Source organism: Haliotis rufescens, unplaced genomic scaffold (assembly GCF_023055435.1).
Source record: "Haliotis rufescens isolate VD_foot unplaced genomic scaffold, xgHalRufe1.0.p SCAF_4, whole genome shotgun sequence".
NCBI classification, from domain to species: domain Eukaryota; kingdom Metazoa; phylum Mollusca; class Gastropoda; order Lepetellida; family Haliotidae; genus Haliotis; species Haliotis rufescens.
Window position 1 is genome coordinate 56,722,262 of NW_025964112.1, and position 17,551 is coordinate 56,739,812.

The 17,551-nt window shown below is 36.4% G+C and overlaps 2 protein-coding genes across 4 annotated transcripts in view; one reads left to right on the top strand and one right to left on the bottom strand.

Moving 5' to 3' along the window:
• The window catches only part of LOC124114477, an 80,135-nt gene extending 71,612 nt beyond the window's left edge, over positions 1-8,523 (bottom strand). For all 3 annotated transcript variants that reach the window (XM_048382251.1, XM_048382250.1, XM_048382249.1), the window contains exon 1: positions 8,390-8,523. In XM_048382251.1, coding sequence (XP_048238208.1) covers positions 8,390-8,395 — 6 coding nt within the window. In that variant the 5' untranslated portion in view covers positions 8,396-8,523. The remainder of the gene's footprint in view (positions 1-8,389) is intronic.
• Positions 8,524-8,815: 292 nt separating this feature from the next.
• The window catches only part of LOC124114470 (tetratricopeptide repeat protein 21B-like), a 61,959-nt gene continuing 53,223 nt past the window's right edge, over positions 8,816-17,551 (top strand). The window contains exons 1-6 of the mRNA XM_048382248.1: positions 8,816-8,956; positions 10,585-10,714; positions 12,197-12,307; positions 13,324-13,388; positions 14,618-14,719; positions 16,850-16,932. Coding sequence (XP_048238205.1) covers positions 8,930-8,956; positions 10,585-10,714; positions 12,197-12,307; positions 13,324-13,388; positions 14,618-14,719; positions 16,850-16,932 — 518 coding nt within the window. The 5' untranslated portion in view covers positions 8,816-8,929. The remainder of the gene's footprint in view (positions 8,957-10,584; positions 10,715-12,196; positions 12,308-13,323; positions 13,389-14,617; positions 14,720-16,849; positions 16,933-17,551) is intronic.

The following is a 17,551-nucleotide window of genomic DNA, read 5'->3' on the forward strand; positions in this document are numbered from 1 at the left end:
TGTAAAAAATCAAATCTAGATCAGACAATCCAGTGATTCATGTAATGAGCAATGATGCTTGCTGTTGGTGTCTGATGATACGCAATCATCCACGTAACCGAGTCTGACCACCCGATCTATTGAGTCACCTAAAAGACAAGCAAAGATGCTGGGAACCTATTCTTACCCAGAATCTATGGATGGTCATGATATTACAAACTGATTTGGCTAACCTAAGCATTGGTACCTGACTAATTTTACTTGTCACATTTTATGCCAGGCGCAAAAACAACACATGATTATACACCATTTACAAACTCAATCATTCATGATACTGTCTTAATTTCCTTCCAAATTAGGTCTTCAATATATGTTAAAACAAAATGTCCGACAAGAAAGGGTTGGAAATATAAATACTTTCAATAAAATTCAATGCACAAAGCAAATTGTTTCTACTTTTTGCAAAATTTGATATAGGTCTTTCTGTAACAGATGGATACTCTCAAGAAGTGTCTGCCAATACTGCTTACTTTATGCAGATTTATATTTACATAATAATTGCAAGATTTTTAATTAACGTCAGTAAAAGACATCTTAACAAAACATTTTAAAACCTTATTTCGACAAACTCGTCAATTAAACTCTTCATTCTGATCTGTTATGTATTTGAATATTTATTTCCAAACAGTACAGGTATCAAACTTGTCAATAAAACTCTTCATTCTGGTCTGTTATGTATTTGAATATTTATTTCCAAACAGTACAGGTATCAAACTCGAGAATAATACTCTTCATTCTGAGCAGTATTTGTATTTGAATATTTATTTCCAAACAGTACCGGTATCACTTCCTCGGAGCAATCACCAACCTAGCAATCATGTCACCTGTCAACAAACAGTCTGACCTGTGGAGTACCCCCTTCGAGAAAATACCCCAGCATGTCAAGTGTCTGATACCGGCATTTATCTCCAGGACAGAACACTACGCATGAGGGATTACAGAATGATTCAGAGGTGCTCTGATAAGTAGGATATACGCCTGCACAAACTCTGTCCTTACAGGGAATTGTTCTGTTATATACTACTCAAAAAATGTTAAGGACCACCTATTCCTTCACTGTAGTTAATCTGCAATGACAGAATAATACAAAAGAATCGGGTGCTCTTTAACATAGTGACATAAACCATGTGAGTCAGATATATGGGTAATGAATAATCTGTTATAAAATCAAATAATAGAATCTCTAGGGAAATGGAGGTTCAACACAGATAGCCCAATTGTCAAACATACCACTATTCATTGTGAAGAGTTACATCCCTTGGGCATGCCAGGATCCTATGACCAAAGGTTCAAATCCATATTTTGCCTAATAATGGTCCTTGCTTTGTCACTTTGTATCCTTTCCTCTGACATTCGGCTGAGACAGTAAGTAAAATAACTGAAACACTGACTTTGAACCAATGACGAAGAACATCCTGGGAGCTAAATGATATAAAGGACATATACACCTGCACAGTAAATCGCCAGCCAAGTCGGCATCAAGCATATCAACTCAATGAACAATTCTTTAAACTTCACTAAGTAGGTCTATCTCCAAAGCATGATGAGCAGATTTCTTCTCATAAAAAAAAAAAAGAGAGTTAAGATAGATATGCTCATTTTAAAATGAATGTACACAACTGTCCTGACTTCTTTTTTCGGACATGCCTAATTTTAAAGTTTGAGATGACAACTTGATTTGATCCATCAATACTACCGGTGAGCCATCCTTATATTTATAAGAGAAAAGAAAAAAATCTGTTTGTTGCTATCCACTGTGAAACCTTTCAAACAACCAATTTCCGGATTTCATTATCACATACTGTAATGAGTGAGTGAGTTAAAATCTTAAGTCACATCGGCAATATTTCAGCCATGTCGTGACTATCAAGGGTTAAGCATAATGAATACACTGAAACTTACATAAAAACCTGCCAACTAAGGACACAAATACTGTAACCATGCTTCAAGCAGTGGCACAGCGACACTTCTCACTAGTGCCCTCCTGAGAACTCTGTATACAATACTTCTGTATACAATACTTCTGTATACAATACGTGAGGCAGTGGAAGACGGCATGAAGTGGGTAAAAGCATGATGTGACAAAATTTGTGTCACAAAAACCAAGGACAACTACTAGGGCAAATCTGGGATTTGAAACTATGACCATAGGATCCTGGCATACCTAAGGGACGTTACTCTGCACAGTGAATTGTGGTGCCTTAATCTGTTTTTGAGATTTTTCCCCCGAAAAGGACCCAGTGATACGAAAATGTGAATATAAAAACACATGAGTCAGTGCCTGTAAGAACAACACAAGGGAAGTGTAAATTAAATGGCAATAGGTTAAAATGTACTTAAAGAAATGTTCATATTGAATTTTTATTTTGCCAAGTGTTTATCTACATCTCAGACTCAGTGTCCCCCAAGAAATTCAAAGCGTACAGCCTGATTCAAACTGAGATTTATCACACATGCAGTCAGTGGTGGGTTATAATCTATCACTTTGTTGCTACACAATCAGATCCCAGTCAAAGCCACATTCCATTCAACATGGGGAAAGCTGGACGATAATACTGCCCAAATGGCCACGACAGAAAGGCTGGGAAGTCGATTGACAGCTTAAGTAGAAGTCGAAATATCACAGGATTGATCATCTGGCTTATCGAAAGATTGTCATGACTGTTGCATTGTGGGTTAATCATACGTTTGGTCATAATAGTGTCATTGGGGTTTACAAACAGACTGAAGTTTGAAAAAGAAAAAAAAACTCAAAAGAAAACAGGTTTATGTCATATTACGTTAACGCATAAAGATCTTTAACTAGTCCTGTAATTCACAGCAAGAATTGTTCAATACCTACAAAGGCGAGAAAAAGATAACATTTTAACTTCAAAGCCAGGCTTTCAAAAACATGGCTGTTATTATGGGGCCATCTTAGTCCGATCATATGACATAGCACACTTACACAAAGGAGAGGAAAGGGAAAAAAAATAACTTCAAAAACATGACAAACATATTTTATCTATCATTGTCTGCTCTGTCACAAAGAAAACACTTCTGAATATAATGAAAGAGATCAAAATAATTGTTTTCAGCTCACTTAAGTGAAATTGAAAATACTGTGTTTCATAATTTAAATTAGCTTGTTGTTGACATTCAATCAAGTAATAATCAAATTCTTATTAATTTATTGAGTGTTGAGTGTAATTTATCATACTAATGCAGTATGAGTCTGTTCAGTTCCAAATAAGTTATTTTTATATATGATATGGATTTATTATAGCGTAAGAATAATATTTGTTTTAAATACTATATTTCAAGCAATAAGTTATATCACGGCCTGTCAGCTTAATGTAGGAGGAAAGCCTTAAGTGATGCATGTCTCAGACGTTTACCACATCGGTGAAACCCACGAGCACGGGTATGGTGGTGACAAACCTAGAAACATAATTGGGTCGAACCGGGATTCGAACCCACATCCATAGGTTTCTTGCGTGCCCAAGGGACGCAACTCTGCACAACGAATCGTGGCACCTTAGATGAGTGGGCCACCCGTGCTCCCCTCTGCCACTGAAACTGCGTGGCTGTAGGTTTACATTCACAACCCTGCTTATTACTGTTTAGGAACTGAATAAGTGGGAAGAATGATTTGGGATGATAAATAAAATCTCACCCTCATGTCTTTTCATCATCGATACACTCAGGTGCTATTCTCTAATACAAATAAAAAATGAATAAGAGAAATTCTCTAGAAACAAAAATAAATAATAAATATATGTGACAATAAATGTTTAAAACACTTAGGATTATCAATATCCTCTTTCTTTTGTAGCACAAATGACTAAACTACATTTTCAAGGCCTAACATTGATGGTATGAACATTTTACCTTTTAATGAGTTCATATTTATTTGCATTCAGCCGACCAGTCTGGTTGTCATGGAAACATGATGCCATCCATTGCTGACGAATTCATTGGATTGCAGTATGACTTCATGTTTACATCACAGCTGTTTGAATACACACAGAAAGTGCTATGGAACACTTCCAATATCCCTGTATCTACAGGTCTACAAACATATGTACTCAGGTTGGCAGGTGTAATTGAGCATTCAACACCCGAAAATGTCATTTTGAACCAATGGCGTGAAGTCCTCAGTATGTTTCAACAATGTCCACCCTTTACATTTTCATTAGTGACACTGCAATATTTATGCCTACTTCTGTCCTGAAAATGTTATACCAACAAAGAAAGTGGTATGAACAAGGCTATATATCCTATCGACAATAAAACTGTATGCCTCAAAGAGTCTTATCGCTAGTTACAAGTTTAGGATTTATTTTCATCCCATTCCAAAAGTAGCCGCGTGTCACCAAGTACAATTGAACTTACTATAAGATGTACCTGACAAAGGCTGAGGGTTTGCTGCAACAAGTTATTAAATTTATAGACATACAATAAGCAATATCGCCACTGCATCCGTCCATGGCGACCAAATGAGGACATTCAGTTGATAATCTCAATCTTTCATGGATTTTCTTTCTTATAAGTTAATTCTATTGGAAAGTATTGGCACTTAGAGCAGTATATTCCAAAATCAATATTCTTTGTTTTCTAGGTATTGTCGCAAACACTTCAGATATCAAAAGCAGTAGCAATATTATTACTGTACACAGAAATCTGACAATGTAACTGGTAGTTGATAGGATGATAAGATTATAGACCTTATGTATCAATAAATATACAAAGAAATAATATATGAATGCTATAAAGTGAATATCATTTATTGATAAACATCTTGAGAACTTAGATTTATTCTGAATATAGAATATATCAAGGCTGATTATTAGTGATTAATATTGTTTTCATAACTTACTGTTTGTATAATAATCTTAATGAATTGCTTAAATGACAAATTGTATAATATCATACACTGTATAATCATTTGTTTTTGATTAAGCTTACTTGGATTAAATCATTTGTAATATAATATTAACTTGTGATGCATCGTCAATACTTGATGGGATCGTATACTCTATGTTTCAATATCTTTCCACAAATCAAGTCACTGCCAGGTTCCAGCAAGTCCTCTGACCAAGAGCACTCAGATTACATCGTAAAATGGCAACATTTCTCGCGCAACCTAGTTACAGCCTTGCCGCCATGCACTATACACAATTGCTTTAATAACAGGCAGTGGTAGGATTTCCAAAAGATTTTTGCACAGAGGAGCGCTTATTTGGCTTTCACGATTAATACGTATTTCATAACTTGACTTAAAATAGACACAACCTCCGACTATACCACATATTGGCAATATGTATTCACGGGTGATGGAGGGATGTGGTTTATACAACTCTGTAGAAGTATCAACAGTGCTTGTGATGACGAAGGATATGATGATGAGTGAGTGAGTGGGGTTTAACGCCGCTTTTAACAGTATTCCAGTTATATCACGGTGTGTCAGCTTAATGGGGGAGGAAAACCTGAAGTGATGCAGGTCTCAGGCTTTTACCACTTCGGTGAAACCCACGAGCACGGGTATGGTGCTGACAAACCTAGAATCATAATCGGGGCGAAATGTGTGATGATGAGGGATTTGATGATGAAGGATTTGATGATGAAGGATATAATGCCTCATGGCATCATTTTGAATAAGTATTATATAAATATACCGTATTTCCTCAACTAAATGCCGGGAATATATTTCGTTCAGACACTCTTTACCTCCAGTGATTAGTCGCAAAGCTTATAATGAGGAAAATTTCCAGCATTCAAACTACCTAGCATTTCATCGACACCTGGCATTTAATCAAGACCACTTGTTTATTCAAGGAAATATGGTATAAACAGACAAGATGATAAGTAGTGCCTCCTCTTCATAGCATCAGTAACATATGTACTACATGACATTTAATCACTAAAGAGGATCGAGGAGTGAGTTTATGAGTGAATATTGATTTCTTCGCTTTTGTCAATGTGTTGGATACAATGGGAGAAAATAAAAAAAGATAGAAAATAAAAGAATTTCTGGCAGATTTAACTTCATCTTCGTCAACTTATTGAGGATCTATTCTAATACACCTGCGTCAAAATAATCTAGTAGTATTGGAATAATAAAATATCTTTTGAAATTTATTCAGCCAGCAATTGTTTAACATTTAGCCTGCTGAATTGTTTTCACACTTCTTACCTCTGCCCAGAGGATTAATTTTAGCATAAGGCGCTGGGTGGGTGCTTTCAAACAGTCGAGGCTTCATTAAACATGGGACAAATGAACTAATATTTCCGACATTTTGTCCTATTAGATAAGTACACATATATCATATAAAAATCTCGTGACATTTTCAAGCATATAGAGGTCAAGACTAAAACGTATATAAAATTTTAAAATTTTCTTAAACTTAAACCTGAATTACGATATTGGATGTGGAATGCGTTTCATATTAGATACCTGCATAAATCGTCAAATTTGCGCGAATTGATTTCAATAATCACATCTCCAATATCTTAAATTTAACTGAGCATAAATTTGCATGCTTTTATCAGCAAACAATGGGGCAATAGTAAATTATGAACCATTTCAGTAAATTTATTTTATCAAAACATTAAACAGAATAAAAACTTATTTTTTGAGGTCATCATGTCAGTTGCAGAAATGAGAATATTACAGTAAATCTAACATATCATGTCATAAAACTTGCAGGATACAATAAACAACTTATAAATATTCACTGATCCAATACTGCGCTCTTGCAATGATGGAGAACTACACGATATTTATTGAGAAGTGTAAATTAAATTTTCAAATTTACAAACAAATAATCACAAGGTAACATATAATAACTTCATCATCAAATTTACCCTATAATTCACTGGGCAAGATTAATACAGTCAGAAAATCAAAGTGTTCAATCTCGTTTTCACCCATTCAGTTCTACCTCAGCATCAATTCCAAGTGTCAATTTTCTGACAAGAATAATTACTGACATAAATATACCGCCAAAAGATTTCTCCTTGCAATGATATTGATCATTTGGTGGCTTCCTGCCGTTAAGTAGCCCAAAACTTGCCCCACACCAAGATGTGTGGAATCAGGAGCGCTGTTACCTGCAGTGCTGTCAATAATTCATCCCTGATCAATGGAACTAGTTTTGTAGGCCAAACCATATACCTGACTGATAATCCCGAGAGATCTGAAGGTTCGATGAGTGTAACATTACATTTACTGTGTGAAATGAACCCTCAGTCACCCCCACAATATTATTAGATACATTTTGTCTTTGATCTTTGTTATTTGGCTGTAGTTTTGATTATTTGCTTCAGTAAATTATTTAGTAATTCCTGTAACAGATATTAAATAACTATGACCTATTTCATTTACTGATGATCAAATTAACATCTCCCTTTAGACAATTGCAGTTATTATTTTATCATGCAAATAATATTATATGGTGACATAATGATGTGCATTCTCAAATACAAACAGTGTGGTTTCTAGCTACTATTTTCTACTCCTATAGGTCATACACCCAGTTAAAAAATCAAAACAAAAACTATACACTGAAATATTTGCAAATAATCCAGAGAGATCTTGTACTTGTACCTACAAGTACTTAAAGGTTTACTTTAATATATGCATTATACTTTTCTTTTATTTTGACAGTTAATTGAAGTTACTGTGCATGTTTATTGATGAAGACTTTGTACATAAATGCATGCTTTACTTTGATAAGATGCAATTATGGATCAAAATGTAAAAAACATAAACTTGTTTCAAGATATTTCTAAGATAATATTCAGAACTAAATGAATGGTTAAATATCTAAATTTGACTTTTCACTTATTAATATTTACTCCTAATATTGAGAGGCTGAAACACCATATCCAAAATTACATATATTCAAGGTTTAATAAAAGATAAAAAAAATATACAAGTAACAAGCAAAATATAATTGTACCTCAGAAAGTGTCCCAAACTCAAGGAAGTGTTCTGTTATGTTACCAAGACACAATCAAGTGACCCAATCTCTTCATTACAAGTACAGCAGTCAAATATTAAAAATTTAAAGTCCATATAAGATACCCAAATCTGAAATGAATTGACAGCTATAACTAAAATGGAAATTGCATGAATAAGTACCACTGCATTTATATAACACAGTTTTGGGGGGTCTATAAAAATCAAATATTTTGTCCTAAAATCTTAATAATGAACATCAGATAACATTTCTTTCAAAAAACACCCCAGAGAAAGTTTTACTTTACCACAAAGTTTATCAAACAACAAGATCCGTCACAACTTTTACAGAACTCTAAAAACAATATATATGTCTTAAAAAATGTATTATTTGTGAATGTCACTTACGGTCATGTTCGAGTCTCAGTGGTCCTGCATTTGGCTCATAGTATCGAGCTTGTGACATTTCAGATGTAACTTAAAACGTATCTAATTCCAACAGGCTGTTACTTGTTTTAGATGACACACCATTTAGCTTCTTACTTTGGTCTGTGCATAGTGACAGAGCACGCCGCCGGAAATGACCTTTTTGTTGTCATTATTGTCATGACGCCAGGTCATATGCAAATAGGAGGAACGAAAGGGAAAGATTTATTGACTCCAAATAGTTTATGTGCAATTTTATGATTTATGCTATTCTATGTCTACATAAATATAATCCTTTATCTCAACAGCTAGGTTGATTGAAGCAAAATCATAAACTACATTCAGGGATAAAATTACAAATCGTTGTTTATTTCGGTGCTCTTTAGAAAAAACCGGAATCGGAAAGGAAATATTTGACGCATGCGTAATAAGAAAATACTCCGGCACTGGAGTAAACAAATGTGATTGTAATTATACACTTTAAAGTTTTGGGATAATAACAACTATTACATTCGGAACAAAATGGCAGACGCTGATCCAGTAACAATTGTAAGTACATATATTAAGAGACAAATGAAATTTCAACGTAATATTGCACTTAGAGCGAAAAGGAGGTAATTATATGCACATGCATGTAACTTCGTGGTATCGATATTAAAGGTATTTTGACATTTGTTTACTTGCTTGACAAATGCCAACTGATAGTTACACCAAAATGACCGAAGACATGCTATATGTTACATATTTATTCATTCTTTTCGCATTCCCTGAATATCCAGCTTAACCGAGATGTATTTTTGACAATCAATGTAATCTTATCGATGCTTGTAAAAAAGTAAGCTGTCACTACACCTGTTGTAAAACCGCTTGGTGTTTACGTGAAGATCCGGGTTAGAATTGGTCCTCATCAACCCATGATTGTCGTAAGAGTTGACTAACGCAGTCGGGTGGTCACGTTCGCTGACTTGCTTGATCCATGTCATGTACCCAAACTGTGTGGGTCAATGTTCATATCAATCATTGGATTGTCTGGTCCAGACTCGATTATTTACTGACCGCCGTCATATAGCTGGGATACTGCTGAAACTTTCTGTATTCTGGTTTTGGCTAGGGTACATTTCTGTATACAGAAACATAGATGGGGTAGATATCTGTAGAATCCGTGCCTACGACCCCTGCATGTTGAGTAAACTGTCAGTTATCTTCTGAAGCATGAGTTAGTGTAGGATGGTGCGCTATATTATTGTGCTAGTTAATTTATAATGGATTGTAATGGCGCACGCTTACAGACCTATCAAATATGTCATTCGCAAAATGTTTCTTGTTCATTGTTCAACTTTTATGACACATCAATTAGAAATGATCGATGCTAATTTTCATTACCGAGTTCAGTAGACAAACTACCTGTCATTAGCGACTGAAGGATGGGCAACTCTATTTTATCAAAGTATCACTATTTTGTGATGTGACGTGTGGAATATGCTGTTTACATCACTTCCTGTTTTAGATTATGCTTAATCAATATGCATACGACCTAGGTTGAGTCAGCTATCATAAAAATGTTAACATGTATACTTACGAGTAGCCATGACATACCACAATGAGTCCTGTATTTGATCAAGCAATGAAATATTGTGCTTAGTTTTGCATAAGTTAACAGTCAACAGGGAGTGTGGATTACGAGATTTACCGATACTGCGATAGTAATGAGACAGATAATGTAGAGTCATACTATACATCATGTACATACTGCATACTGAGAATGAAATGTCTCAGATTATAATAATGGATAGGCCTCAATTTCAAACACTGGACATTTATGTAGTACTTTCTGGTATCTGTGAATTTAGGGGTAGACCTATCTTGTCTACAGCTCATTTCAGACTAGAGGTCAGAGTAAAATAATAATAAATTGGACAAAACAAATAATACTTCTAGATTTGCACTTGTCTTGGACTAACAGACCAGTGGTTGTCACTACTAGGTCTGTTCCTGGTCATATGGGTAAGAGATGTGGTGACAAATGTGAATGTTTCTCTTCATAATAATCATGATAATATTGTCATGTTTATGTGAGTAAGGTAAGAGTGGATCCATTTGGAACACTGCAGAAGTATTAAACTGTAATCATGGTGATGGATTTTGTTTATGATGGTCAATACGTTTTTCCTTTTCAGGCGAAAATAAATTATTATTTGAGAGAGAAATACTACAACCATGTTGAAAGTACAGCCACAGAAGGCTTACAAAAATATGGGAATGATCCTGTCCTCAAATTCTTTGTGGCATTTGCAAAGATTCTGCAAGGTAAAGTATGTTTTTTAAAGAGGGATCATTTCTTTCTTCTAAGAATTATTCATATAGCATATTAATTACAGATGTATCATATATACAGAAACATACTTAAATAAATATATTGCAAGTGATTCCATGGCATTTGAATGGCTAACCAAGCAAATATTTGGCTTGTTTCCAAAACCCTTCCCCCCCAAATTAGGCTACTCCTGCTAACTTACTGCTGTTTCCTGATTGGCTGATAATAGGATGGGCAGGGCTTGGTGGCATTACTGCACCAAACAATGTCACAGATTTCATATTGTTGTGTTTATTAGATAAGCAGTGTGTTCAGTTATTGTTGATGTATTTAATTACAAGAACCGAAATTAATATGTTGTTTTTTTGTGTTTATGAAGTTATAAATGTAAAAAAACATTCTGCACACTTTGCCTGAATATGCTACCCATATTTACTGAGTGAGCACACCGGTTTTTATTTTTCTGCCTCCTAAAACACTAAAAATATTGAAGTCATGTTTTAACTCACAGAATAGGAATGTTGAACAGTATCACTTGTACCGTGTTTGTCATGTGTTGGGCAGTTGTATCGTACACATGGTACAACTTCACATGTTAATGCTATACTTGTGATGCAGATTATGAAATTACTGTGCTATTACTGTTAGGAACTTGGTTTGTGTACTAGTACTAGTACCGCATTCAACGTAATAAGCACCCCACTCTAATCACTGCTAATAAGCGATATTTGCTAATATATTGGCTAGTGAACAATCCCCATTAGCACCCTTCCGATTGATCAATGTACACAAGACTTTTTTATTCATGTATAATACGCACTCGTGTGTTAATATACCCTTAATTACGGGTAATTACATTCTGGAAAAATATATCTGTCGTGTATAATACACACAGATTTTTCTTTTGTATCATTTCAGGCTGTCAGCATAAACCACGAAATTTACGATCTTTTAACCCTTTCACCAAAATTATATTCTAATAAGAGCCTCCTTTTTCTAATTTTGAGAGCGCCCTGGGTGCTTATTACATCAAATACGTTAATATAGATACAGATGAACATGAGTGACTGGATAGACCCTTAATGCTTATTACTTACGAGAAGCAAAACACCCTGTATAATTCCGGGTAAGAATATAGGTTCCCAGCAAATCGTGCTTGTCTTAAGAGGCGACTTTGGGGATCTGGTGGTCAGACTCGATGACTTGGTTTATTGGTTGATGCATGTCATTTCGTCGATCGATGCTCATGATATCGATCACTTATTTTTCTGTCCCTGACTTGATTATCAACAGATCGCCATCATATAGATGAAATATCGCTGACTGTGGCTTTAAACAAAAAACAAGCAAAATAGCCAAAGTTATACGGAGCCAGGAGTTAGAGTTACTAAGTGAATATGTTGAATGCACATCGCGCAGTCTGGAACGTTTGCTCCCAGTGTACATGTCATGTCATCAATGTTTTCATGTTCCAGACCAGACAGGGGAGGGGATGAGAGAACTTGACATGCTGAAAGAGAAAAGAGATGTGAACCTTTGTTCAACTATGGCATTGATGTTTGCTCATAAACGCAGCCAGACAGTGGGTAGGTCATGTTTAGCATTGGCAATGTGTGTGCTCATTATTGAGTTGAAGTAATAGTTGAAAATGGTGTGAGCTGTTCTTGTTTGGACTTCGCTGCCAGGACCCAACAATTGTAGTTTCAAGTAGTCTTTCTTTATGCAACTAATCGATACTTTGCAAGCATACTGGAAGCAAACCTAAAAACTGGGGGCAATTTTTCTGACCTTAACATCGTGTCCCCAAACTATCAACTGGTCATCTCCCCCCTTCCCACACACACACACACTTTTGATTCACGGAGATATTCCGCCTCCATCTCCATGATTCATTCATTAAAAACACTGACCAGTGACTGCTTCATAGTTCTCCCCTCTACTACTGTTAATTAAACTAAATTCTTATAACCCCTCGTCAGTCAATGAAACTTTACAAGACCCTGTCATCTCCCTACTTCATCAACTAGTTAATCCAGACAAAGTAGACAGAATTTCTTTAATACTGGAAAGGCGACATTTGGTTATAGATCCTTATAAGTTATACCATTGTCAAGCAATATATACTGTCATTCTTGCTTGACAACGGTATAAGGATCTATTCCGAAACGTTGCCTTTACAGTATTAAAGAAGTTGTTATCCATGTCTACTTTGTGTCTACTTTGTCACTGTCAACTTCTAAGTAATGCCTATCAAACAATTAGTTAATCCAGGGTCACCAGCTGCTAGAGTAGCTGCAGGTTAGAATAGTGATAACGTCCATTGATAAAGGACAGACCCTTTAAGGTGTGGGGTCTTCAGCAACCCATGCTTGCCGTAAAAGGTGACTATGCTTGTCGTAAGAGGCGACTAACGGGATCGGCTGACTTGGTTGATGCATGTCATCAATCCCAATTGTGTGGATTGATGCTCATGATGTCAATCACTGGATTGTCTGGTCCAGACGCTGAGTGCGGTGTTAAACAACAGACAAAACAAAGGACAAACAAAATAAGTCATAATGCCTGGACACCATGTTTTATTTATGTATTTTTCTGTTTCCAGATCGTGAAGCAATACAAGAACTAGATGCTAAACTTAAAGAAGAGAGAAAACAGGCTGGAGAAATGGTTAGTGTTAGGCAATGTTATGTTACTTTTGTTATAGCAAAATCAGTTATGGGGTACTTTTCTGTCTTGATATTGTATGTAATGGGCATTCAATGTCAGAATAGATCCCCAGCAGTTTGAGCTTGCTGTAGGAACAGAGGATTGGGTGGCCACAATGTCTGACCTGGCTGATTGGGTGTAATAGTACTCTGTGGGCATGGACCATTGACATGCTGGTTGGTTTCCATGGTCCAGGTTTGATTGTTCACATGCTGTTTTCATATTGATTACCATATTCTAAGTAATAAGCGCCCAGGGAGCTCTCAAAATTAGAAATAGGGGGCTCTTATTAGAATGAGAATACGCGAATAAATAAGTCTTGTGTACATTGATCAATTGGAAGAGGTGCTGATTGGGATTGTTCACTAGCCAATATAATAGCAAATGTCGCCGTGGGCAATTATTAGAGCGGGGCGCTTATTACGTCGAATACGGTATATGTACTGATGAAAGAGGCCCACCCCGGCCCCAGACTCAGACCCAGACAAGGTCAGGCCTGGGGTAAAATATGTCCAAGAAATATCAAGTCTGTTTATCCTGATGCAATATGATTGCCCCTAATTTAATTAAAATCTAGTGTTTTTTCTTTCTGCGGTAATAGCCTGACTACTTCGCTTCATAAACCTCCTAGAAATGTTCCATTTTACCATTTACCATTTCCATTTTACTATGATTTGTGAATGAAATGATCATCATTATCATTGTTGACCTTTCTGACCTAGATGTGGATTAATCTAATACTGCTGTATGCACATTTTATTGCTGATCTGGACTTCAAGCAAACTATTAGCCAAACGACTTGTGTAAAATAATCATATACATTCTCGCGAAATTTGACAAAGTTCACTGTGTTGATATTTCTGTGCAGACAAGTCATGATGTCAGCTAAAAGGCAAATTAACATGGGTTTTATTTAAACATTGACTTTGAAACCACATGAGTAAACATGATCATGTAACTCGTTATTTCAACTGCCGAATGAACCAATCACCGGTGACCGTGGTGAGGGTCGCTAATCGGGGAGGCTCCCAGCAGATCGGGAGGTAACACATGTATACCTCACCTCGCCTCACCTCACCTCGCCTCACCTCGCCTCGCCTCACCTCACCTCACCTCACCTCACCTCACCTCACCTCACCTCACCTCACCTCACCTCACTTCACCTCTAGAATTGTTCCTTGTTATTCCAGGGCTTGTACTACGCAGGGCTGTTCCTTTTCCATACTGGCAAGTTTGACAAGGCCAGGGAGTACATTGATCGAATGCTGAAGATGGACCCTTCTGCCAGAGAAGTAGGTTTTCTTCTGTCTTAGTAGGAAATTGTCTAGACCTGCTTAGAGCATGTAGAGGGTGGTATTGAGCCCCAAGTTTGCAAAAAAGGCTGTACAAATTCCCAAATTGCAATTACAAATTTCCCCTTTCATGTTATTAAGTAATAACTAATGTTATTGTATTGTACAGGTGACTTGTATTTGACTGGCCATTTTGAGCAAAATAACGAATTACCCCAAACTGCCTGCCACGGGCACTTGGTATGGAATCCTGGGTAAATCCCTGGTTATACACAAGGTTTCCCGAATACAGAGAGTACATAATGTTGGTATCAGATTTATCAGGAATGATCCAAATTATCAGATTAATGTACCTTTGAACAAGTGTTAACAAGAGGTATAGACAATGATAGAAGTTAGATATGTCAGATACATCGACTTACTGCCTAGGACAATGTTAGTTAAAGTGCACAGCTTGTGTCTGATTGTGGCATAGTTAATCGGATTTAACAGCTTTCAGATATATATGAAACCACTTATTATAGTTTTTTTTCTCTAAGGCATATGATCAGCATACCTGTTTGTTTCTCAACAGTATTCAGCATTTTTTTGATAGCTTAGTGTATATTCGAGACACATCATTATCTTACAGGACTGTTTATGTCTGTCATATATTAGTACTATTACTTATCTACGACACAACAGTATATTGTTTCTGTCTCCCGGACGGCGTTGTTGACGTCATTCGAATCTTAATGTGCCGTGAGGTCGGAATGACGTCACTCTAGAAACAACGTCATAGCTGAAGATTGTAGACGTCATTCGACAAATTGTGGTTCCGCTGCTGTTGTGACTTGTTGTCCTTATAGGTAAACACTAAACTCTAAAATTCGTCTCTGTGTGTAGACATCTTCTTTGGTAATAAACAGAACGTGAAATTTGTGTTCATGTCATACTGTGTCTACCACACTCGTGCCTCAATTCCGGTATTTAGACACTTGGGTATAAAACATTCACTCTTATTATGCCTTACAGTGAGATTGACCAATTAGGGAGCAGAGCTACTAACCCCATATGAGCCCGTATATCGTCAGTAAAAATCCAAGATGGTTGTTACTGACCTAATATGAGAATGTGTACCGGCAATAGCAGCCATTTTGGATTTTGCAACACATATTTCACATGAAAATTTGGGTACAGAAATTCATAATTCGACACTGTTTTGTATGTTAATATCATTTATTGTGATGCGCAAAGACATTAATGTTTAAAGAAACCATGTTCGTGACGTTATTCATAAAAAGTATAGAGAAAAATGCTTACAAGAAATACAACGGAGGCCACTGAGTTACAAAAAGCAATGTCATAGAAAAAAAACCCTGATGCCTATAACGTCACATAGCAAAAGAATAGATTGCTAAGCAACCCGTAGTTGGGGGAAGCGGACTGCTATCAAGTTACAGTTGCCCGCAGATTTCTGTTGACATGCGGGCATATTTATGAAAATTCTTTCCATTTTAGCTATAATACTTGTTTAAACATTCACATTTAGAATGTTTAGTGCATTATATATTCCATTGTCAACGTTTATGTTTACATTAAAGCGTTGTATCGGAAACATATGTACTAGTCCTGTCGTTTGTACCAGTTGGTTATTTTGACGTGACATGTGCGATAAAGAAACCTAATAGTGTAAACTTTTTGGCATAATAAATTTGTTATGGTGTCTTTAGTTGCTGTATATGGTGTCATATTAGTTAAGCAGAAAAATATTGGTCAAGGCGTGAGCCAAGATTAATATTTTTCTGCTAATATAGTATTATAATTTTCATTAATATAAAATGTTAATCTTGGCTCAGGCCTTGACCAATATTTTTCTGCTAACCTAATATGACGCCGTATACGGCCACTAAGCATGCTTAAGACACCATAACTAATAATATAATATCCTCTATATATTCACACACCTGTATGAAAGAATGTGTGTACACTGAATTTGAAGTCGAAATCAGCTGCAGCTGTTTCCCTGGCTTGTAATTAATTTGTTCTAGCCTAATACCTAAATATGATGATTGGGATTTTTCAGCAGCAGTATAATGTGTACAACTGAGAAGACTCAACATATTCAATATTTTGTTTTTCAATTTGCAGGGTCTGGTAATCAGGGGCTGGATTGAGATGTCGGGTGGCCGAGACCTGAAGAAAGCCATCCGATACTTTGAAGAAGCAATGGAGTCAGTATTGATACTGTCTAGAAGTATTTTTATGTTGTTACAATATTCTCTTGGGCCTTGGGTGCTTGTTCTACAAAGCACTCTTTGCGCTATGACTGTTCTAGGTCAGTGTAAATAAATATGAGCATTATGATTGTCTTTAGGGCAGTCGGGTAGCCTAGTGGTTAAAGCGTTCGCTCGTCATGGCAAAGACCCAGGTTCGATTCCCGAAATGCGTACAATGTGTGAAGCCCATTTCTGGTGTCCCCCGCTGTGATAGTTCTGGAATATTGCTAAAAGCGGCGTAAAACCATACTCACTCACTATGATTGTCTTAGCGCTAGGATCACTTTATGGAATAGGGACCTGAGCAGAACAGGGGCCTGTTTCACAAAGCTATCACAGACCTATGAAGGTCATAAATCTATGTTAGAGTATGTGCATTATGATTGTCTTAGCGCTAAGATCACTTTGTGGAATGGGGACCTTGGTCCCGTTGTACAAAGCGATCTTAGTGCTAAGGTAATCGTAACTCCCATACCTTGACATAGACTTACGACAGTCATAGCACTAAAATTGTTTTGAACAATGGCACAGCGCTACGAAGATCATAAATCTATGTTAGAGCATGGGAGTTAAG